Source organism: Nomia melanderi, chromosome 11 (assembly GCF_051020985.1).
Source record: "Nomia melanderi isolate GNS246 chromosome 11, iyNomMela1, whole genome shotgun sequence".
Taxonomy (NCBI): Eukaryota; Metazoa; Arthropoda; class Insecta; order Hymenoptera; family Halictidae; genus Nomia; species Nomia melanderi.
The window spans coordinates 17,940-39,704 of record NC_135009.1 but is presented as its reverse complement, the minus strand read 5'-3'; the positions used below and the strand labels follow the sequence as shown (position 1 = coordinate 39,704).

Genomic DNA, 21,765 nt, shown 5'->3' with positions numbered 1-21,765 from the left:
AGTGTCTAGAATTTATATAGTCAGTCATTTAAAAAGATTTCTTTTGGATGATGACGATACTTTTTAATTAAAGAAATTCGTTATTTCATAATTCTGAAATAAGTATACATAATGGAAATTATATATATATATATATTTTTTCCACTATGTTATATTTAATATTATAGTTTCAATATAATTAATATTTATCGCTATTACAGCTGAACATGCTAATGAGACTACAGGAAGCGGCTAATTACTCGAGTCCTCACAGCAACGACAGCGACTCGGTCACTTCCCTTGACTCATCCCACACTCGTCACTCCGAAGATTTGAGTTCATCGACATCATCGTCCAGGGGTGTAGAATCGGCGCTGTAATTTGACAATGTCATCACTACTCACGCGAACGAAAGTAAACCTAGAGATGTGAGCATACACGAGGCCAGTTTGTAACATCGAGACGGAAACAGCTAGTAATCCACACCCGTTTGTGACGTATAACCGAATTAGATGCATCTAAAAATTTCGGGGATGGGAAAAGAATCAAAAGAATCAAATTTTTAATAACTTTTAAGATTACGGTTACAAATTTTTCTCCTTCTAACTTTTTACGGCAAAAGAAATATCAAAGAGATGGCGCGGAAAACGGTCGAAGTATTAACGAAGACTAAGGAGGTCTTTGGCAGTACGCGGTACGGTGATTTTTTGTAAAACACGTCCTTCCGGTCGCTCTTAAACGACTAGAAAACGTGCATTGCAAGCGAAATTAGGAATTAGAGTCTATCAAGAAAAGTTTTTCAATGCCTACAACTGGCCTATATTTATTCTAGATTTTTACGTGCGTCAGGCACCTCGGTGTGATATGTAATTAAGATAAGTAAGGGACAAGTAAGCGAATAAATGCCAGCGTTCTTCGAACGTATGGGACGTAAGGACGTACGTCACCACGCGATGCAATAATACATGCTGCCGTTAACGAAGTACGAGTCTATTTTAAACAAATACGATTTCTACGATCAAAGTACGATCCAACGTAAGTATAGCTTATACGCGGACTCTTCTCAAGAAATTTCGATGGGATATACAGTATTATCATAGGGCGTAAACAAAGAGAACGGCTTCGCAACTGAGCCAAGATTTTAGGATCCCCGGGGAACTGCCATTCCTCTCGTCCACTACTTTTCAGGTAATAGCTTATCTTATTCGATAGACGGATCTCATAAACGAACCGCTCAAAAATGGAGTGTACTGTCTCGCCTTCAGGAATGCAGCGCAGTTCGGAGTGTGCACTGATGGGTGTGCGTGCAAAAATAGTCTATTTATACATACTTTGCTACGAAAGCTCTATTTAATTAAAAAATGTTAATATAATTATACACACAACCATCTAACCACACCCACATCAACACACACACGCGCGCGCGCGCGCGCCCACAATCGTACGCGACACACAACACACACGAAACTTAAAGATGACGGCGCTAAATGTACGTTTACGGATAAAGTTTATAATTAGCCAATAAGATATGTGAGTAATTCTGGTCATGTAACATTGTAAATACGAGATACGATTTGGAAAGTACGATGACGCTAGAGATGAAGATTCAATTGGAAGTCCCACGGTAGCCTGCGAGGACATCTCTTTTAGGCAACGGCGTGTAAAGTGTATAAAGAAAAGAGATGGAGGGCAATGATGATAAATCATTTGTGTGCAATTCATTGGATCGTGTCGACTAACCAAAACGAAGACAGAGAATAACACACAGGCTACACAGACTATACATATTGTACATGTTTAATAATAGGTGGCTTTTATGGCCGATTTCAGATTTCGGTCGGTGGCACGATGTCGTCGTGAAATCGATGTGCATGTAACGTAACAATTATACAGTCGCATTTACAGGTTTTTTACGTTTGTACCGTATTTATACGCTGTACGACATTGCACTCGACCTTTATTCAAATAACGATAATTATTGTGTCATCAAATAAAATCACACTAAACTTTATGTAGTTGATATCATTCAATCATTCTTTTTCATCCGCTTCTTATTTGTTTTATCTGAATTGTTTTTTCCGTGTATTGACCCTTTCATAGTGTAATATAATTAGAACACTAGTAGTTAATAGAAATGTATAATTTAATAAAACCGATTAAATTATATATTTTATATTATTTTTGTTTTATTTAGACTTTTTTAGTTGTTCTTCTTTTTAAATGGAACATGTTTCTATTAATTTCATGTGTGTATGTAGATTATATATGTATCCACGACTAAGTACTAATATCTCTACATTCAAATCATACATCATCTCTGATAAAGAATCAAAAGTTAATTTTAAACATTTCTTAAATTAGAAAAAAAGAAAGAGCATGATTTTCTCGATTTCTGATAAATAATACACTCTTAATTATCTCTGAAAGGGTTAATATGATATTTATTTAAAAAATGTCCCATCGAAAGAAGGAAAGTTATCCTGTGACACGGACATCGCTGAAAAATCGTAGACTTTTAGCAATATTTCCTGTCGATTCGAATTTATTGTATCAAATATTTGTAATACGAATCCTTTAACATAAATCATTACACATTAGTTACTTTCTATTTTGAATTAATCAATTAATAGCTATTTGGCAGTCGATAATGTATCCAAGTAAATGTATTTCCCAATGAGTAAATCTTAGGTCTCACTACCCTCAGAAAATTTAATTGAAAATTCACGCTTCTACGTGCAATAGAAAAGGTTAGTACCCTTGTATTCATTATAAATTTTGCAGATTAAAATAAGCTATTTAAAAAATTACGTCGAATCAAGATCAATCGAAGTTACGTTGATATCCCAAAAAATTAAATTAACTTGAAACATTTTACAATTACCTTCAAAGTTGCACAGCAAAATTCAATTCCCGCCTTATCATACTGAATTATTGCTTTAAGCACTCTACTATATTTTTTATCTTCTCAGCGTATTTACTTTTCCATTCCTTTTACAGAATAAAATGTATTTATTTTTCCTTCATGTGATACATGTTTTTATTTTTAAAAAAGACAAGATAATTTTACTTACATATTAAAAAATGATAACGATGAAAAAATTAAACAAATACATTATAATGAAACATACTTTTTCATTCAGTTCTATATAAACAGAGAAGAATATTTACACAAATTAAATAAAACTACTTATGTATTACATTATCTGATATACAAATTTATTTATGTTTGAAAATGAATACATTCTGTGAAGAAATATGTGACAAATAAATTTTTTAAAAAATTCATAATTTTTATATACTTACAAAACTGATTAACTGCCGTTTAATTAATTCCTATGATTGTTCATAATTGAATTGGAAAATTTCAATTAAACATTTTTGAAAATAAAATGTATTTTCATTATTTTTTCTACTTAAAGAGGAACGAAAGAAAGTATAAAATGAAACAGAGAAATACCTACATTTATATGTGATCAAAATTTATATAAAAACTCATGTGAAAGAGGTAAAATTTTTCCTCTGTCATTAACATTACTGTATAAAATTAATATTTTTGGACATTATTGTAAGGGATACCTATATTTTAAGATCCTATATTTTAGTAGCTATTCAGTATAGACGTATTTAACATGGAATGAATACTTAATTCTTATAATAAATAGAAAATAAGTTCCATATGTAAACACACAACTTACATAAAATATAAATGTAAAACTAAACATGTTCAATTTTAATAGATCATAAAATGTTAATTACTACCGCAGAAACAATATAATAAATGGAAGTTCATTTTAAAAACGGATGAAGAGAATCTTTCGATTATTTTCTACAAAAATGTTGTACCCTTCAGCTAATATAATTTTGAAAAATAGTATATATACAAAGCTGGTTTATTGAAGATACATAATATTCTGCATTTTTTTTATTCGCACTAGAAACAATCCGTGGACATTTCAATAAATTTCGAATTGACGCCACTCCCCGAAACCCTCTCAATTAGTATCAATCGTATATGAGTTATATAAAATACATAATATATGTATATTTTTATTAGATTATTAAAATTATTCAAATATACTAAATATTCTATAAATTGTAGGCTACCGATGATCTAATATTACATTAGAAGCATACTTTTTACTTTTTACACAATATTCCACAACTGCGTATACGGTAAGTAATCTTCTATCCATGGCACTTAAATGGGCATCTGTAATAAGATGTTCAACACCAGCCATTGTCGACTCGTGCGCAACAAGTTTTCTAAGTGACATACTTAAAGAACCACCACTGAACAACTTTAAACGATCCCAGGTAGTCTTATGAATCCTAAAAGTTGAAAGCATTAGCTTCGCCGATTGCACTACGTAAAAAATAAATCTGCGTTCAAATACGCACATACAACACTGATATAACGGCGCTAAAATATCAAAATGATCAACATCGGGATTCCCAAGGCTCTTTCCATTATCGATCAATAAAACAGCCGGATTATGAAAATTATGTTGCGCTAACTCGTAATGATGACGGTCACCATTATCCATTAAAAAATCGAAGATCGCGGTATCTACTAAATCCAAAAGCCTACTTGATGATTGCGGAGAATAAGCTTTAGATTCTTTAACCTGCCGGAATAAATTGTATTTTAACAATATTCACATAATAACAACATTGATATACTCGAATACACATACTTTTTCACAGTAACTACTATCCGTCTCCCACATGGCAAATTTATTCTTTTTGTACGTCCTTTGCCAGGGATGACGATGCTTCACAAGCCTCAAATATCTCGGCAACCACGAAATCAAAGCACCCTCTAAAATATCTCCTGTTCCACAAACTGGATCCGCAGGAGAACAATAATGACAAATCCCATAGAGACAAGTATCATTGCCGTCTTGGTACATGGTCGCATAGAGTTCAGGAGTTGCACGTGGCCGAACTTCTTGTCTCAGGTTGACTATAAAAATATTTATTATCGAATATTTAGAAAGCTTTGTTTTCCAGTAAATAAAAATATATTGTTCTAGTTCTTCGTAGGCAACATAAAAACATACGTTCTCTTACAACAGTAATGGGTACTCTTCTCAAGGCCAGTAAGGAAGATAAATGGAATGCAACAACTTCTGCATTATGCCGGTCTTTTCCATGATACACAGGTCCTCGGATAACTGTATCCCTGGAATACCATTGAGGCTTGAACATCGCCTTCACTCCGTGTTCCAGAGTTAACATCAGTTTCAATTGCGTACCGAGTGGCGCATTATCTGCTCGTATAACTTTCGATTTACGCAAAGCATCCAAAATTGTTCCTAGCTCTGGTGCAACCGGCGGGATTAACTGGTGCGCATCCGGCCACTAAAAGTTGAGTTCAATCTTTACGGAGAGTTTTCGTCGTCTTTTTATAAATTGTACATTCTGATATACAAATTGAAACCTTACATCCGATAAATTACAACCGCCCTATTAATATGTCAATTTAAAACATTGAATGTCATTGTACAAGAATTACCAAAGCTCTGAATTAAAAGAATTCTATATCTTTGAATAGATTGCAGTTACAGAAAGAAATACTAAAGATAAATACATAAGTAAGTAGAAAAAGAGATAATCTAATTATGTATATGAAATAAAATGCAAGAGAAAGAAAGATGTGATCATGATCATGATCATCCTTCATTAATATTCACAAATTTATTTAAAATACATGTAAAATATACTTTTCTTTCAAAACAAATAATTAATTCAAAAAATATTTGCTTGTCTTCGTTTTTGACAAAAATCAGTTTTGAAGAACACTTGACTCCTTGGACTTCTCTATATTCTTTTTTTGTACTTGTATTAAAATAGATATTAAGAAAACTATAATTTATGTACATCATTCATTTGATACGATTTTATTAACATTCATATAACGCAATGCAATTATATACCTAGAATACATTTATTAATCTACTACTAAACTCCGTTTAAACAAAAAAGTACTATTTTCTATGTGAAAATTCTTATCGAGAACGAAAAGATATTATGTCCCATTAATTAACAGTACTTTGATAAGATACTAACATTATTATTAGGAATATTCCATATATTTTCACGAACGTTAGGCGTTATTTTTAATTCAGTCAATAAACGTTCTAGGACTGTTGCATAGCTAGTATTTTGTCTAAAATATCTTGAGGGTAATGTTTGAATTTCCCCTTTAATCTTCTTCGCCATGTCTTTGGCAAACGATTTTGGTGAAACTTCTAAGTTTTGCTCCATGTATGAGATCAATTGTTCCTGTTCAGATTTTAATTGAGAAACAGGCATGCCTTTGGAAGAAGTCTTTTGTGACGAACTTTCCACAATCATTCGTATGAAATACACATTGACGCTCAAAACAAGAATCAAAAGGCCGCCTAAAGCAGCAAGAGCGCAGCGTCGGCCAATCATCTGTGAACAGAATTCAGAGTTTCGATCGAATAGAGGGTACATAGATGGCGTATAATTATTCTACTGTGTCATTTTTCGATATGGAGGAACTGTAACTTCACAGAATGAACCTACGTAATTTGTATTTGTATTTCCTAATAAACAATCCATAAAGGATAATAGTATACGTATTCTTATATCTGTTGTTTTTATGATCATTATTATTGAACTTTAGGATTGCATAAAACAGGACCGAACTGTACGAAAGCAATACGATGGACAGTGAAACTGATGTAAATGTTAAATTAAAGTAAAGAAAGGTCGAAAAATTTCTGTTGTTATTATCACCTTTAAAAAATTGGCCTCGCTGATGATGTCACCTGATAATAGGTATTTCTCCCATGTTTCAATGTCACCACTTTTTAATCACGTCTAGCGGTAATCGAACAGCAAGTATCCGTCGCCATTTTTAACTTCAATACAAAATACTCACGCGCCAGTGTTGAATCAGAGCCATGAATAAATAAAGATGAATAAAAATTTCTGATTATTAGTTTAATTTTGTTTATTAAACAAAGTATACAATTTTTAAAACGTTCTTTTTAAATAATATACGTTCTAAATATATTCCAGTAGCTGCAGAAAGGTTTTGAGAACATTTCATAGAAGTTTATATAAATAATTTATTAGCTTTATTCAGTAATAATATCAATATAATATACCTAAAACTGAAACATAGTAAAACTGAAACATATGTAGAAAATAAGGGTATAACAAGATAATAATTATAATCATGATTTTATTTTATAAAAACATGTAAACTACATGGTGAATATAGTCGAATTAAATTTAGGCTACTACTCCAAATGGAGCAAGTTTTCTCTTAAAACGAGGTGTTCAGATGGCTCGGCTCTAAATCGTTTTCATCTCCATAGTTACACTCGTACAAACATTTATATCGATATATACACGTTAACATACATTTTCATTCTCTTCGTTGTCTCTCTCTTTCCCGAGCAAGCTCCGCAGCATAATCATATGGCGAGCCTCTCCTATAATTAAAAGATACTTCAGAAATCTTTAATTAATAATAAATATAAAAAAAGCCATACTACCTATCTCGGTAACGATCCTTATCACGATAACGATCTTTACTCCGATCTCTATGTGACCTGTCTCTGCTACGACTCCTATATTCTCTCTGTCTTCGACTTCGATCGCGACTAGATGATCGTCTGAAATGCCTATCCCTTTCTCTATCTCTTTCTCGCGCTCGTTCTCGTTCTCTTTCTCTAGTACGTTCCCGTTCACGATCACGTTCTCTATACTTATCCTTACGATCCTCGTCAGACCTGGAAAAAAAATTGTTCAAAGGGAAGTATTGCTGAAGAATGAATAACCTTTCAAGAATATTAACCTACACGACAAGAGTACAAGCATATAATGTAAAAGTTTAAAAGTAATATTAAAAAGTGATTTGTCTCTTTAATTACCTCGATATTACAAATACTTTACTATTTAAGAAATGTATTTCTTAATACTCAAATTTGTATGTAAGTGCACAGTTATCATGAATATTGAGATAACATATTATTCATATAAACTATTTTCAACTGAACTGTGTGAATTTTACTAAAGTATGAAAATAATTTTATACAAATGAAAATATATCTCAAAAATATATCACATAACCTATGTATTTGACTTTACCATATTCATACAATTAAACAAATAATTTTAGCTAAGAATAAATATCTGACTGATAAGTGTTAGAAGTTTCCGATATATTAGAAGATATTAATCAAATGATCTAAATATGTGAAGAAATTTATTATGTGAAATCGAATGAAATCAACAGGTAACTATACCAGAATGAAATTATAACACACACATACATAAAACAAAACTGAAAATATTATACTATAAGATCAAATCTATTTTCCTGGACTTCGTATATCCCATACTTCACCCCTCTTCCCTAACAAATTCAATGGATATTATTAAACTTATATAAATTAGTAACGTGATTATAGCCATACCACGTAGACGCACCTGGCTCGCCAGTGGCTTGTTCTCTCTGCCTCGCCCCATTGAGCTTCACTATCAGGGATATGTCGAGGTTGATTTCGTGAAGTAAGGTTGCCATTATCTTTCCTATTACTGCTATTGCTATATTTTCCATGACTATTTAATGTGATAGGTGGTTTTGCATTTCGGGCATTCATAGATTGTTGTGGAAATCTTTCTGCTAATCGATGTTCAAGTTCTTTTTGTATAGGCACTGGTATTCTTGGAAATAATGTTGAAAACCATTCTAATTTGGTAAGAAACTGTTTCAGGATATCACCCATTTTCATTACTTGACCTCCTCCAGCTTTTACATCTAATTCCTCTTCGTCTTCTAAGTAATCGCTATACCAACTAAATAAATCAGCTGGTGGTTGTGTGTATCTATAAGTATTAATGATAGTTTAGTTTTTTATATAGTAACATCAAATGTTTTTTCAAGAAAGCTGACATTAATTTTACCTAATATACATAAATCCTAATGCCCGTATATATGGTGAATCAGGATGATTGATAAGACCATTTAATTGTTTCCGTGTTAACCTCAATGTGAATAGTTTATATAGTAGACAATAAGCCGTTGAAACAATTCCACCAGCGCCAACACCGCGAACCTGCATGAACCGCTAAATTTACACCCCCCTATGTCAATTATTCGTATTTATATTATAATTAAATATATTGACCGAGAACATGCTACTCTGCAATAAGTAAGTGTGGTGTTAAATAATACTGCTCAATATCTGAGACCAATATTTCTCATATTGATGACTGCATATTAACAATGAAAGTCTACATGCTTAGAGCTTTCACTTTATGTAATTTAGTCAAAACACTTTCACCTTTTCTATCATTATCGATAGATTTCATTTCATAGTTTGTCCAGGTCCTTTAAAGTGCTAAATGAATTTGGAATATCCCCATGCACACAATAACGACTCTATGATCGCTACTTTTACAAATCAATAAATAAACAAACAATTAAAAATTATCACTCTATTAAAAAACATACTCACGCCTCCACACATGCCCGTTTGACCCGCTGTTTTTCTGCTTCCTTTTTCCCATGGTTCCAAATGAGACACTTTGTAATAAATTTCATCGATCACCTCATGGTATGTTTTCAGTTCATACAAATTCACTTTGAAATAATGTGATGACTGTATATTTGTCAAAATTAATGGATTTAAATTCATAGTCCTTTCGTTTCCCCATAACGGTAATATATTTGATTTTTTACCCTCCTTTTGAGTTGGTCGGCGTTCCTCATCACAACCGCTGGAATTATTCCACGGTGAACCTATAAAGTACATAATACAGTTATATTTTGCGTAACTATGATCAACATAGGATCTTGTTGTAGAGGTTAAGTATATTACAAAGGTCACGCTGACTATACACTGTTTTATTTCTTTAAAATTGAAACGAAAAGTAAACGAGGAATAAGAATTAAATGTTCATAAAGAATACAATAAATATTTACATACCATCCGCTCCTTCCGCTTCTTGCATTTGCATGTTTACGTCCTAAACTCGCGAGCCTCGCGATGAAGTTCAACAGATCGGACGCCACATACGAAAGTTATAACACTTATCTACAGACTTATAATTTAAACGTATTTAACACAAAATATCTATGAACTTGTAATCAAAATAATTATATGTGAATTCTAATGGCTCAAATAACGCTTTTTTTTATGTAAGTATATGGAAAAATGACGTCAACGGGAAGTGAAAAAAGACACAATACAGTAATACGCATGCCTACACCACATGTATACATCCGGTTTCATTACATCTCTACTGTTTCCATATGTATTGTATCTACACACGAATAATCAAATTATCACACTTTTTCTTATATAAACTGGGGAATATTCATATTTTTTTTCAACCATTGTTGTATCCTAAATTCATAAATTTATAAAAACATGAAAACGTTGACACATGCATGTTACACTTTCAAATAAAACTATAAAATGTCAAAATAAACATGATTCACGATAAACGAACATTGAAACCTTTAAACACACTTATCACAAAATTATAATTTTTTATAATAGTTAATTTTTGACGATATAAATGTAATAATACTTAATTTTAACTATATACCTAAATATTTGTATTTTTCATATTTTAACACCAAAATATGAGCGTATATTAGAATATCTCATTTCATCTTCTTTAATACCCAAATAACGAAAACATCATAAATATTTTTCAGAAATACACAATCTCTTATTGTTAGATTGTAGATAACCAAAATTGTTTTGATGATCACATAAGTAAATTTTGACCTTCTAAGATATGTAGTTGATTAACAAAAAGTAATGAATTTACAAAATTAGCACCCTAAGAACCGACACCATCGATACGGCAAAAGGTAATCAAGCTCCATAGCGTGCAATGATAGATTTTCTAGTATCTTAGCTTCAAACTTGGCGGGAAGTTTGACCAACTTAAAACTTGAGTTTACTCAAGAATTTTTGTAAACAAAATATTACTAAATTCACCTAACAACTCGATATGCAAATTTGCTTGAACATTTCAAGTACGTTAAAAATCAGATTAAATATAACTTTACTCAATCAATTTTTAATGATATGAAATTTGAAGTAGTGAAACTGAATTTCATGTTACATATTATTCAAATTTGGTCGATTACTGTTTCATTTTTATTGGGAAAGTTTCGTCAAATCATTCATATTTCGTAGAACAGTATAGTATTAAATTATATAAAATTTGTTTAGAACAAAATTAAGTTTGGTTTTGTTGACAGAATTGGACTATATAATAAAATGTAGACAACGCACGTATATATATATACACATTGTGACACTACATAGCAGTGGTAAATAAATAGTCACGCTCACGTGTCTTGCGCTGACGTTTTATCTAATGTCAGTATCTGATATTTTATATGATTACTGAGAAACATGTAACGTAAATTGTTATTAAGTAATTTATAACTGTAAAATATTCGGTTCATATCCAAAATTAACCGTAAAATACATCATATACGATGTATTATATACATACAAATAATTATGACTATAAATTCACCTTGGTCACTTTTTTATTTTAAACAATATCTTTATTAATAGTAATAGTAGTCAACATCCATATGTATGTATAATTCCTTAAGCAATTATATAATCGTATAAAGGTATTAAAACCATTATAACATTTCACATTTTAAAAATCATGTTAAAGCTCAATCGATTACATGTAAAATCTGAATATTTATCACTTCCTATGATTTTGGATTCAATGCACATAAGAAGATTTAAACACCAACATAATATAAAGGTATACTCTATTTTATCGCATCTTATATTAACATTAAAAGGTATAATGCTGAAATCAAATAATAACATTTATTAGCTTTTTAATTTTTATGAATTATTTCAAATTTATTTACAGTCTAAACTTAAAAGCATGTATTTAAATTTAATATCATTCATTTTTAAAAAATATATATCTATTGGCACCTAAGTAAAAAATAAACTTTTAAGTATATATTTATTATGTTTATGGTTAAGATAAAAATTATATGTTTCTCTTAATTATAAGGAATGGTATAAAATATTGGAGGTTCCTGAGGATTGTAAGGATGAAACTCTGAAATTAGCATTTATTACTTTAGCCAAACGGTTTCATCCAGATAGTGGTACATCAGAAGCTAGCGCATCCAAATTTTCTGAGGTACAAATGGCCTATTGTCTATAATAATCCCTTATTTATTTGTAATATTTGAACTTATTATTTCTACCTTATTTTATTTATGTTTATTATACTAAACAATTAAAATTCTTTTTTTCTTTAATGTTAAGTACAATCGACTGCACTAATGTTCATAATATTTTCTAAAGTATTTAAAATTTTTAATAACATTTTCAACTGTTCATATGTTTTTCACAAAAATAAAGGTTTTAAATAAATTTTGTTACTATAACAATCTTAAATGTTTAAATTATTAAATTATTAAATTATTTTATAAATAATGAAAAAGTTAATGCAGCATGATATAATCTAATATAATATCAATTTCATTTTCGATAGATTGAAAACGCTTATAGACAAATTCGAAAAACAAGAATAGATCAAAAAGAAAAAAATGAAAATTTACCTGAGGTTGAAGAATTTGATATTAGAGTATGTATTCAATGTTGTAAATATACTATATTACTTTTTAAAAGTATTAATTTACATTCATTTATTGTTTAGCATACTGCTCCACAGCATCGTCACTATTTAACATATAATGTAGGAACTGGAACATTTAGTAAACGACAGAAATTGTATACAGCACATAGGGCTCAAAAAGCAGTTGAAAATGTAATAGAGCACAGACTTAAAAAATTGCAAGCTGAGGAACGTAATACACTGGTTGGAAAGGATAAAGAACGTGCAAAAGATATCAAAACACGCTTCGGAATGGATCGTTTGGTGGAAGATTTAATACAAGATGCAATGAAGAAAGGTGAATTTAATGATTTACCAGGCACGGGTAAACCTCTTAAAGAAAATGCAAATATGCGAAATCCATATGTTGATTTTGTAACATATAAATTAAATGAGGTATGGAAAATTAAATTCCATTAAAAATTTATAGTGCGTTACATATGCAATTCATTTACAGGTGTTAATAGAAAATGGATTTACTCCCGAATGGATACAATTATCTAAAGAAATCAGAGAAGAAACTGAAAATTTACGGAAACAGTTAAAAGAAAGACGCAACGAAGTAGGTCCTCTTCCATTGAGTTCTGCGGATGAAGCAACTTGGGAAAACATTATAAAAGATTTTTCGTTAGTGACGAAACGTGTAAATAAAAAAATTGATAAATACAATTTATTAGTACCTATACTTCAAAAACAAATGCTCCATATTAAATTAGAAGATCTAGCAAATGAAGCACTTTCTATGGTACCAAAGAAAAAAACCAAAAAATATTCAAATTGTAAAAATGTGAATCCGAATTATAGTACTGAAGACTATAGTGGAGATATACTTGGAGATTTAACATCATTTTTAATAAAAACATTTCATAAAAAATAAAATTCAACAATTACTTTTTTCTAAAGTTATAGATAATTGTATATAAAAAGTTAATAATAAACAACCAGAGATAAAAATATATCGTTTATCAGACAAAAAGTAATATAAAATATTTTATTTCTAATAATTCCATTTAATAGTATTGTCTTCTTTTAATGTTATTCTACCGTTTGCTAAGTGTTTTAATGCTAGGGGAAATATATAATGCTCAGCTGTTTTCACCCGTTCTTGAAGTGTTTCTACAGTGTCATTTGGTAAGACAGGTACTGCCGCTTGTTCAATGATTGCTCCAGAATCTATATCAACCTATAATTAATTCATTTAATAGTATATGTTATTCTAAACACGTGTAATGTTTTCATATTATAGTTTATAAGAATATTTTATACCTCAACAAAATGTACCGTGCATCCTGAAACACGTACACCAGCTGCTAATACGTCTTTATGTGCATACGCGCCTTTAAACGATGGTAACAATGACGGATGCACATTTATTAAAGCTCCTCGCCACTTATTTACAAAACTATTAGATAAAATTCGCATGAATCCAGCTAGACAAACTATATTAACTTCAGCAGCATCTAGTTCCACATTAATTGCCGAATCGAAAGCTTCTCGACTAGGATAATCAGTATGCTTAAAAACCTGTTATAGGATGTTTAATTAAAACATTAATTAGTATTTAAATTTCAATAGTGAAAAATAAAGGATTAAAAAATGATAGAAAAATAATGACCATTGTCTTAATACCAGCTCGTTCAGCTCGCTTAAGGCCTTCAACGTTTGGTTTATTTGATATCACCAAAACTATTTCTGCGCCGATATGTTGTGTTTGATCTTGAGTTGCATCGATTAGTGATTGCAAATTGGTACCGCTACCAGATATGAGAACGCCTACTCTTTTTAGAGGTTTGATTAATTTTGTAACGATATTCGGTACGTATCGTTTCATTCCCACTTCTAATGCTGTTTCAAAATGTCTAACATTCACTCTAACTTCATTGTCTAGAAGATTTTATATTATTAGTTATTACACAAAAATAGCATTTGAAAATTGTATTTATATAATATTATTGACTGTACCCTTATGATTACTTATATGACCAATGACTACAGGATTTTCTGCTTGTAATTTAAGTAAAACTTCATCTTTATCCTTTGGTGAACATATTAATACTGCGCCAATACCACAGTTAAATGTTTTCAGCATTTCTTCTTTATTAATTTCACCTAAAAATATGTCATTTTAAACATATCAAAATATGAAGTAAATCCTGATAAATTAATGTAATCTTTTCATTTTTTTTCTTACCAGTAGCTGCTAGCCAACTAAAGATTGGTTGGATTTTCCATTTATTAGCATCGAGTTCTACTCTCATATTTTTCGGTAAAACTCTTGGTATATTTTCTGTGAGACCACCTCCAGTAATATGAGCAAATGCTTTTACTAAATTCGTTTGCATAGCTGAAATTACTCCCTTTACATAAATTTTTGTTGGTTCCAATAATTCTTCACCTTTAAAACATAGTAAATATAAATTAACTGTTTTTATAAAAATAGAATATAATGTACAAAAAAAACAAGAAAAATTATTATATACCGATAGTGCGAGATTTTTCAGAAAATGGTGCAATATCTGAATATTTTTTATCTGCTAGTTTAATAATTTTTCGGACAAGACTGAATCCATTACTGTGTATTCCATTTGATGGTAGACCGATTACAATGTCACCATCCTTTATATCATTTAAGCGTGGAAGTAATCTGTCCCTTTCAACTGCACCTACAGCAAATCCGGCTAAATCATACTCTCCATGGGAATACATATCAGGCATTTCTGCTGTTTCACCGCCAATCTATGAATAATTTTTGAAAAATTATTACATAAATAAATATTTACTTTTTCAATCTTGCAATCACTAAAAATATTATTATTGTTTACCAATGAGCATCCAGCTCGTTTACATCCTTCGCTTACTCCGTTAATAACATCGCTAGCTACGTTAATATTCAATTCCCCACAGGCAAAATAATCCAAGAAAAATAGTGGCTCTGCACCATGTGCAAGAACATCGTTTACGCACATAGCTACTAAGTCTACACCCACTGTGTCATGTTTATTATATTCAAATGCTATCTGTGGAAATATAATAATTTGTAGCATTTAAAAAAGTCCAATTACACTTGTCCCTCGATTGACGCGAAAATCCGTTCCATGTGGATTTGTTTTACGCAAATGGAAATCACGTAAATAGAGTCTGTCGGTACAGAAGGAAACAAAATATTCGAAAGAAAAACTGGTATAAGTTTTAAAAATGCAGAGTTATGTCACATAATCAAACAAAAGAAATAATAATAATAATGATATTTCAGAAAACAAAAGTACATTTTATTTGGTGTTATTAAATTCAACTTGCGCATAAAAATTACCGCGTAAAAAAAGTCTGCATAAACCGAGAGTCAAGTGTATCAATTTATTTATACCTTCAATTTAGTTCCAACGCCATCAGTGCCAGACACTAAAATGGGATCTTTATAACCAGTTGCTTTTATATCAAATAATCCACCAAAGCTACCTATTGAACCAATTGTTCCTAAACGTTGTGTTGAGCATGTAGCTGGCTTAATAGCTGAAACTAATAAGTCTCCCGCCACTATGTCTACACCGCTGCTTTTATATGTAAGTTTTCCATTGTGCAATATAGACCTGAAAATATTACTTTATAAATTAATAATCTTCATAAACAAATTATAAATTGTAGATACCTTGCAATTCCCTTATGCGCTATGTCAGTTCTAAACTGTTTTCCTTCAAAGGATATTTTTTGAGCAGCATGAGTAGCTTTTGCAGCAGCTAAAGCCAATGAAGATGCTAAACTTACCGTAATAAGAACTCTTCCCCCTAGTAAGAAAAATAATAAAATTAAAACAATCTGCAATTTATTTATATTCTATTCAATTTTATTAAAAATATACCATTAGTCACTAATTTTCCCTCAGGAGAAATACTTGTTCCACTATGGAAAACGAAATGATCCGCTTTACTCAAAATGTTATTCACACCAGTTATAACTTGTCCTTTCGATGAGGATATCGGATACCCGCGAGATGCCAAAATAACGCCAACAGCGAATACATTTTCTTGCCATGAAACTTGAGATTCAGTCAATGAACCTTCACAGCAAGCCTAGATACCGCTAAATATATTAGTTTTAACAAAACATTAATTTGTTAAAGTGTTTATTACCTTCATAATTGTAAATAAATCTGAATTAAGTAATGGTAACACCACTTGTGTTTCTGGATCTCCAAATCTGCAGTTAAATTCTAAAACTTTGGGCCCATCTTTTGTTAACATTAACCCAGCATATAATACACCTAAATTTTTTAACATAATAAACCTGTATATTATATTGTGTTTGTAACTTTATGTGTCCTTAAGTAATATTATTCTATATATCACGAACCAACAAATGGAATTTTTTCTTGTCTAAGACCAGTAATTGCTTTCTGTAGAACATCTGATTTTACTAGCTTACAGTCTTCTTTTGGCAATAAAGGACATGGGCAATAAGCACCCATACCGCCTGTATTTGGTCCCATGTCACCATTAAATATTCTTTTATGGTCTTGTGCTGGTGCCATTGGTACAACAGTTTTTCCTATAAGAAAGGTTATACCATTGGTCGATATCATTGAAACACAATGGAGTTTAATAGTCACTTATTCTAAAATTCTTGTGTTGTACCATCTGTAAATGCAAGTACAGATACTTCTTCCCCTTCTAATAATTCCTCAATGACTATTGACTCTCCAGCAGGTCCAAATCTTTTTTCCGTTAAAATATTATCTATCGCACTGCATGCTTCTTGTTTATCTTTTGCTACTATTACCCCTTTCCCAGCTGCCAAACCTGCAGCTTTTATTACAAGTGCTGGATATGGTGTACTACAATAAAGTATTATTATTGTAACAATATTGTACATAATTAATTTGCAAGTAAAAATTGGTACGCACTTTATAACAAACTTTTTTGCTTCATCAGCATCGGTAAATCCTTTCCATCTTGCTGTAGGAATTTGATGTCTATCCATAAATTTTTTTGCCCAATACTTATCAGCTTCAATTCTAGATGCTGCTTTCTGAGGACCAAAGCAATGGATCCCTACATTCTCTAATTCATCTGCTAATCCATTTGCCAAATATTCTTCTGGACCAATAACTACTAAATTTATATGATTGTCTTTACTCCATTTGGTTACTTCCTATGGAAAATCTAAGTTGAATACATTTTGAATACATTTCAAAAATAAAAATCAGCACACATTAATATAAAACAATACCTTGTTATTCCCAACATTTAATTTTATTAAAGAAACTTTATCAACTATTGTCATTCCAATATTTCCAGGAGAAACATAAATTTTATTCACCTAATAAAAGTTCAGAGTTAAACACAAAATTAAATGATTTAGCAAATTGTGCAAATTATCATTGTAGTAGTAACAGTATATAGTTAATGAAATGAACATATTTTCATAGACATGACATTTAAATTACTTACATGTGGAGATAATGAAAGTTTCCAAACAATGGCATGTTCTCTACCACCACCACCAATAACCAAAACTGTATGTGCCATTATGTCTAAAACTATAAAACTTAATGTTATTACAATAAAATATAATAAAATGATGATAATGATAATAATAACAATAAGAAGAAGAAAAAGATATAACATATAGCATTCTAATTCAATATAAAACAGAAAGTACTAACATAAAGACTAAAATGCTAAGTAATGAATTGAATTATTCTTACGTGTATATGTATATATTGTTTTATATAATTTACTATGTTAAACTATAGCCTCCATGCCAATAGTATTTAAATTACACTTAATATTTATAAAATAATACTTACTTTTTTCGTGTGTGATTTTCTGAGAATACACGTGGTAGACGTCTTATTACGATTTGTCTATCTATATGAAAGATTCTCGGCAGTTAAAGCAACAGGTAGTACTGAAGCAAAACTGATGTGTTAAGATCTCGCGTTCACTTAAGCACATAGAATAACGCGATTTATTGATACATCCTCGCGCGTATTACGATCATTTCTTCACAGGGGTTAATACATATAACCTATTTATCATAATGATGACATCTGACCTGTTGAGCAGTTCTTGATACTTAAATAGTATCTTTTATTATGAAATATACGTATCTGACAAAAACATAAACATTTAACTATATCATTCCATTCCAGCGAATGTAAACTTCTTATTTGTAAAGTAAGGATAAAAGAAACATGGTTTACTACTTTTAATAACATTTTATAATTAGATATATTAATTATTTAATTAATTCTATTTGCGTCATAATACTAGCCTATTTATTTCGTTTAAGAAAAACTATTGACATTTTATCTACTACAAGTCTACTCTTATATACTTTCATATATCATTTTATATAATTTTAGATAGTTTGATATAATTTGATGTAGTTTTATATAGTTTTTTAGAGTTTTACACAGTAATATAGTTACATTTAGTATTATATATGACAAGGGCGTCTCTAAGTAAATCAGTGCACTCTTTTAACGAAGAGGTGTAAACAACAAAACAACTTTTACCTATTTGTAATGAACATTACAGAGAACTGCTTCCAGTACCCTACACTATCTCGGGCAGACAGTACAGCAAAGGTAGTGAATGCGCACGCTATTGAAGGGACGAGCCTACCAGAAGGAACTAGATAAGCAGTAAAATAAAATCGTGATGCGTGTCATAGGTGTTAACGGATCGAGGGCACTGGGTAAAGAGAAAGTTACGCGACTCAGACCGAAGTCGGCGATCTCGAAGCAAACATTGCTATCATGTCGTTCGGGGGTAGGGGTATGCAGATTACACTGTTACCGAGTAACTAGTATAAAGACGGTAAGTTAGCGACCATTCATATATAGTTATCTACTTTTATTTACACTTATTTATTTTTAAATAGTTATATATAATTTTATATAGTCCTGTGTAACGCTATCGCGTGAATTGGATAGGCACGGTACGACGGTAACGCCAGGCGAAGATAGCTACAGCTGCGTTCCGTGGTCGAAGCTCATAAATTGAGAGGGAAATACGAACGGTTTAGCGAGAACATTATAGACATAGTATATTATCGTAAAACACTCAACGCGGACGGCCGAACTGAGAGGAAGTTGGAAACCAGAGAATTATTATTTTCAGCTAGAATCATCTTTGGTTCTCACTTCGGCAAATTCAATACATTGTAAGGGGCCATAAATTCTTTTCCAAAGGTTGAGACGTGTTACATTTGGTTCTCACTTCGGCAAATTCGATACATTGTAAGGGGTCATAAATTCTCTTCAAAAGGTTGACACGTGTTACATTCGGTCCTCACTTCGGCGAATTCGATAAATTGTTATCCGTCGACGCGTTCGCTTTTACGAGAACATTGTGTGTTTCTCTGTGTCGTCGAGGTGACTCTGAGAGTGTGTTTCAAGGAAGGAAGATTCACTGGATTTGTAACACTAGTTTTTATTAAGTTGAACTGAGTACAATGTTTTAGGTTAAACGTCGCAAAGTCGCTCTTCTAAAAAAAAACTGAGTCTTCTTTTCCGTTTTTCCTCCGTATTTAAAGGATTCTGTAAAGGAGTGGGGGAAAGGGATTTTGGGAGAACTGAGGGCTGCAGCGATCTGGTGGGGGCGTAGCTTTGTAATCTTGGAATTCCATCGCGGCAGTCCCTGAGTTTTCGGAAAAGATGAATTTTGTCACCGGATGCATAAATTTGGTATCTAAAAGGAAAACTGGATAGTTAAAAGGAAAAAGGGATTTTCAGAATGCATAATTTAGGTGCATAGACAGGACGTTATTTTAGGTACGAAGAAAAGGCGCAAGATTGGAATGCAACCTCGGAAAAGACCTCCACTTAGCGCTCCCCAAATGAGGTAAGAGGGGTATGTGGTGATACCTATCACGACATCTGGGTCCCGCGCTTTCTCGCAGCATATGCGCATAGAATCGTTCCCATGCATTAACCAGATCTCTTCTGCCATTGGGCCAAGGAGACTCGGAAGGAGAAACGCGGACCAAGGAAGAGGGAATGCGAGCCGATAATGAACGAGATTTACAACGCAAAAATCAGAACGATTTCAAACATCGACCGTTTAACTACTTATAAACTCAGAAATAAAACACAAGTGAAAATTTCCAAAACCAATAGTATAAGGTTTATTTCACGCGACAAGAGCAGAGTACCTTAGTACTCCACGACCACCGTACCAACGTAAAGTTCCTTAAAATTTTCCTAACCGCGAACGGCGTAACGCAACCCTATATAAAACTATATAAAACTATACGAAAGGGTCTAAGAATATATAAAACTATACAGAACTATATAATACTATTTATACCTATATAAAATTATATAAAACTATATAAAACTATATAAAACTGTATAAAACTACATAAAACTATATAGACATATATAAAAATATAAAACTGTATAAAACTATATAAAACTAGATAAACCTGTGTAAACGATATGAAACTATATAAAACCATATAAAACAATATAAAGCCATATAAAACTACATAAAACCATACAAAACTGTACAAAACCATATAGAACAATATAAAACAATATACAACTATATAAAACTATATAAAACTATATAAAACTACAAAAAACTATATAAAACTATACAAAACTATATAAAAGTGTATAAAACTAATTAAAACTAATAGAACTATATAAAACTATTTAGAGCTACAGAATAGTATATATAACTATGTAAAACTATCTAAAGCAATATAAAACTATATAAAAATACATAAAACTCTATAAAACCCTATAAACATATATAAAACCATATAAAACAATATAAAACTGTATAAAACTATACAAAACTATACAAAACTCTATATAAATATATAAAACAATATAAAACTGTGGAATACTATGTAAAACTATATAAAACTATATAAAACCATATAAAACTGTATAAGACTATATAAAACTGTATAAAAGTGAATAAAACTGTACGAAACTATACAAAACTATATAAAACTATTTAAAACTATACAAAACTCTACAAAACTGTAGAAAACTATATAAAACTATATGAAACTGTATAAAACTATATAAAACTATATAAAACTATATAAAACTATATAAAACTATATAAAACTATATAAAACTATATAAAACTATGTCAAACT

At 30.9% G+C, this 21,765-nt stretch overlaps 5 protein-coding genes across 27 annotated transcripts in view; 2 read left to right on the top strand and 3 right to left on the bottom strand.

Moving 5' to 3' along the window:
• Positions 1–4,921, top strand: part of sick (sickie) — a 520,404-nt gene extending 515,483 nt beyond the window's left edge. For 12 of the 13 annotated variants that reach the window (XM_031978463.2, XM_076372255.1, XM_031978464.2 and 9 more), the window contains one exon: positions 201–1,990. In XM_031978463.2, the coding sequence (XP_031834323.2) occupies positions 201–359 (159 nt within the window). In that variant the 3' untranslated portion in view covers positions 360–1,990. Of the gene's footprint in view, positions 1–200; positions 1,991–4,740 lie in introns of those variants that run through there. The other variant, XR_012999731.1, reaches the window with a different exon arrangement.
• Positions 3,229–6,890, bottom strand: LOC116427722 (glycosaminoglycan xylosylkinase). 2 transcript variants are annotated; one of them, XM_031978419.2, is made up of 6 exons: positions 6,745–6,890; positions 6,049–6,417; positions 5,040–5,340; positions 4,674–4,942; positions 4,378–4,604; positions 3,229–4,308 (listed from the first exon to the last, which is right to left on the bottom strand). In XM_031978419.2, the coding sequence occupies exons 2-6, from the start codon at positions 6,415–6,417 to the stop codon at positions 4,080–4,082; spliced, it is 1,395 nt and encodes a 464-aa protein (XP_031834279.1). In that variant the 5' UTR covers positions 6,745–6,890; the 3' UTR covers positions 3,229–4,079. The 2 variants fall into 2 exon arrangements, with proteins under 2 accessions (XP_031834279.1, XP_076228375.1); XM_076372260.1 differs by having other exon boundaries at positions 4,172–4,308; positions 4,382–4,604.
• Positions 6,891–7,178: 288 nt separating this feature from the next.
• LOC116427723 (pre-mRNA-splicing factor 38B) lies at positions 7,179–10,512 on the bottom strand. Of its 2 annotated transcripts, none has more exons than XM_031978420.2 (6): positions 9,951–10,512; positions 9,480–9,763; positions 8,926–9,089; positions 8,449–8,847; positions 7,512–7,748; positions 7,179–7,448 (listed from the first exon to the last, which is right to left on the bottom strand). In XM_031978420.2, exons 1-6 carry the CDS (start codon positions 9,979–9,981, stop codon positions 7,382–7,384), a joined length of 1,182 nt encoding a protein of 393 aa, XP_031834280.1. In that variant the 5' UTR covers positions 9,982–10,512; the 3' UTR covers positions 7,179–7,381. The 2 variants fall into 2 exon arrangements, with proteins under 2 accessions (XP_031834280.1, XP_031834281.1); XM_031978421.2 differs by having other exon boundaries at positions 8,926–9,077; positions 9,951–10,508.
• A 412-nt stretch (positions 10,513–10,924) lies between these two features.
• Positions 10,925–13,525, top strand: LOC116427724 (dnaJ homolog subfamily C member 28). Of its 4 annotated transcripts, none has more exons than XM_076372261.1 (6): positions 10,925–11,014; positions 11,243–11,772; positions 12,037–12,168; positions 12,526–12,618; positions 12,691–13,044; positions 13,106–13,525. In XM_076372261.1, exons 2-6 carry the CDS (start codon positions 11,668–11,670, stop codon positions 13,523–13,525), a joined length of 1,104 nt encoding a protein of 367 aa, XP_076228376.1. In that variant the 5' UTR covers positions 10,925–11,014; positions 11,243–11,667. The 4 variants fall into 4 exon arrangements, with proteins under 4 accessions (XP_076228376.1, XP_031834285.1, XP_031834284.1 ...); XM_031978425.2 differs by having other exon boundaries at positions 10,996–11,014; positions 11,677–11,772; XM_031978424.2 differs by lacking the exon at positions 10,925–11,014 and having other exon boundaries at positions 11,032–11,589; positions 11,677–11,772.
• Positions 13,526–13,596: 71 nt separating this feature from the next.
• On the bottom strand, positions 13,597–19,370 carry Gart (trifunctional purine biosynthetic protein adenosine-3 Gart). 6 transcript variants are annotated; one of them, XM_031978412.2, is made up of 18 exons: positions 19,076–19,370; positions 18,452–18,754; positions 18,093–18,181; positions 17,872–17,961; positions 17,546–17,793; positions 17,277–17,476; positions 16,996–17,190; positions 16,776–16,906; positions 16,505–16,715; positions 16,295–16,430; positions 16,013–16,235; positions 15,471–15,665; positions 15,129–15,384; positions 14,840–15,043; positions 14,611–14,757; positions 14,264–14,532; positions 13,915–14,172; positions 13,597–13,831 (listed from the first exon to the last, which is right to left on the bottom strand). In XM_031978412.2, the coding sequence occupies exons 3-18, from the start codon at positions 18,168–18,170 to the stop codon at positions 13,646–13,648; spliced, it is 3,027 nt and encodes a 1,008-aa protein (XP_031834272.1). In that variant the 5' UTR covers positions 18,171–18,181; positions 18,452–18,754; positions 19,076–19,370; the 3' UTR covers positions 13,597–13,645. The 6 variants fall into 6 exon arrangements, with proteins under 6 accessions (XP_031834272.1, XP_031834275.1, XP_031834273.1 ...); XM_031978415.2 differs by having other exon boundaries at positions 18,452–18,719; XM_031978413.2 differs by having other exon boundaries at positions 18,452–18,699.
• Positions 19,371–21,765: the final 2,395 nt, after the last annotated feature.

Bases quoted from the DNA above. Each gene is read 5' to 3' on its own strand.
- LOC116427723 (XM_031978420.2), bottom strand. From the start codon at position 9,981: ATGCAAATGCAAGAAGCGGAAGGAGCGGATG. The intron at 9,764-9,950 runs GTATGTAAATAT...TGTACTTTATAG, and splicing joins AGAAGCGGAAGGAGCGGATG to GTTCACCGTGGAATAATTCC. The intron at 7,449-7,511 runs GTAGTATGGCTT...TTTTAATTATAG, and splicing joins AAGGATCGTTACCGAGATAG to GAGAGGCTCGCCATATGATT.
- LOC116427722 (XM_031978419.2), bottom strand. From the start codon at position 6,417: ATGATTGGCCGACGCTGCGCTCTTGCTGCTTTAGGCGGCCTTTTGATT. The intron at 5,341-6,048 runs GTTAGTATCTTA...CTCAACTTTTAG, and splicing joins GGAATATTCCTAATAATAAT to TGGCCGGATGCGCACCAGTT. The intron at 4,605-4,673 runs GTATGTGTATTC...TTATTCCGGCAG, and splicing joins ATAGTAGTTACTGTGAAAAA to GTTAAAGAATCTAAAGCTTA.
- Gart (XM_031978412.2), bottom strand. From the start codon at position 18,170: ATGGCACATACAGTTTTGGTTATTGGTGGTGGTGGTAGAGAACATGCC. The intron at 17,794-17,871 runs GTATTGTTTTAT...GATTTTCCATAG, and splicing joins TAAATGTTGGGAATAACAAG to GAAGTAACCAAATGGAGTAA. The intron at 14,533-14,610 runs GTACAGTCAATA...AAAATCTTCTAG, and splicing joins TCATATAAGTAATCATAAGG to ACAATGAAGTTAGAGTGAAT.
- LOC116427724 (XM_076372261.1), top strand. From the start codon at position 11,668: ATGTTAAAGCTCAATCGATTACATGTAAAATCTGAATATTTATCACTT. The intron at 12,619-12,690 runs GTATGTATTCAA...TTTATTGTTTAG, and splicing joins TTGAAGAATTTGATATTAGA to CATACTGCTCCACAGCATCG. The intron at 13,045-13,105 runs GTATGGAAAATT...ATTCATTTACAG, and splicing joins TAACATATAAATTAAATGAG to GTGTTAATAGAAAATGGATT.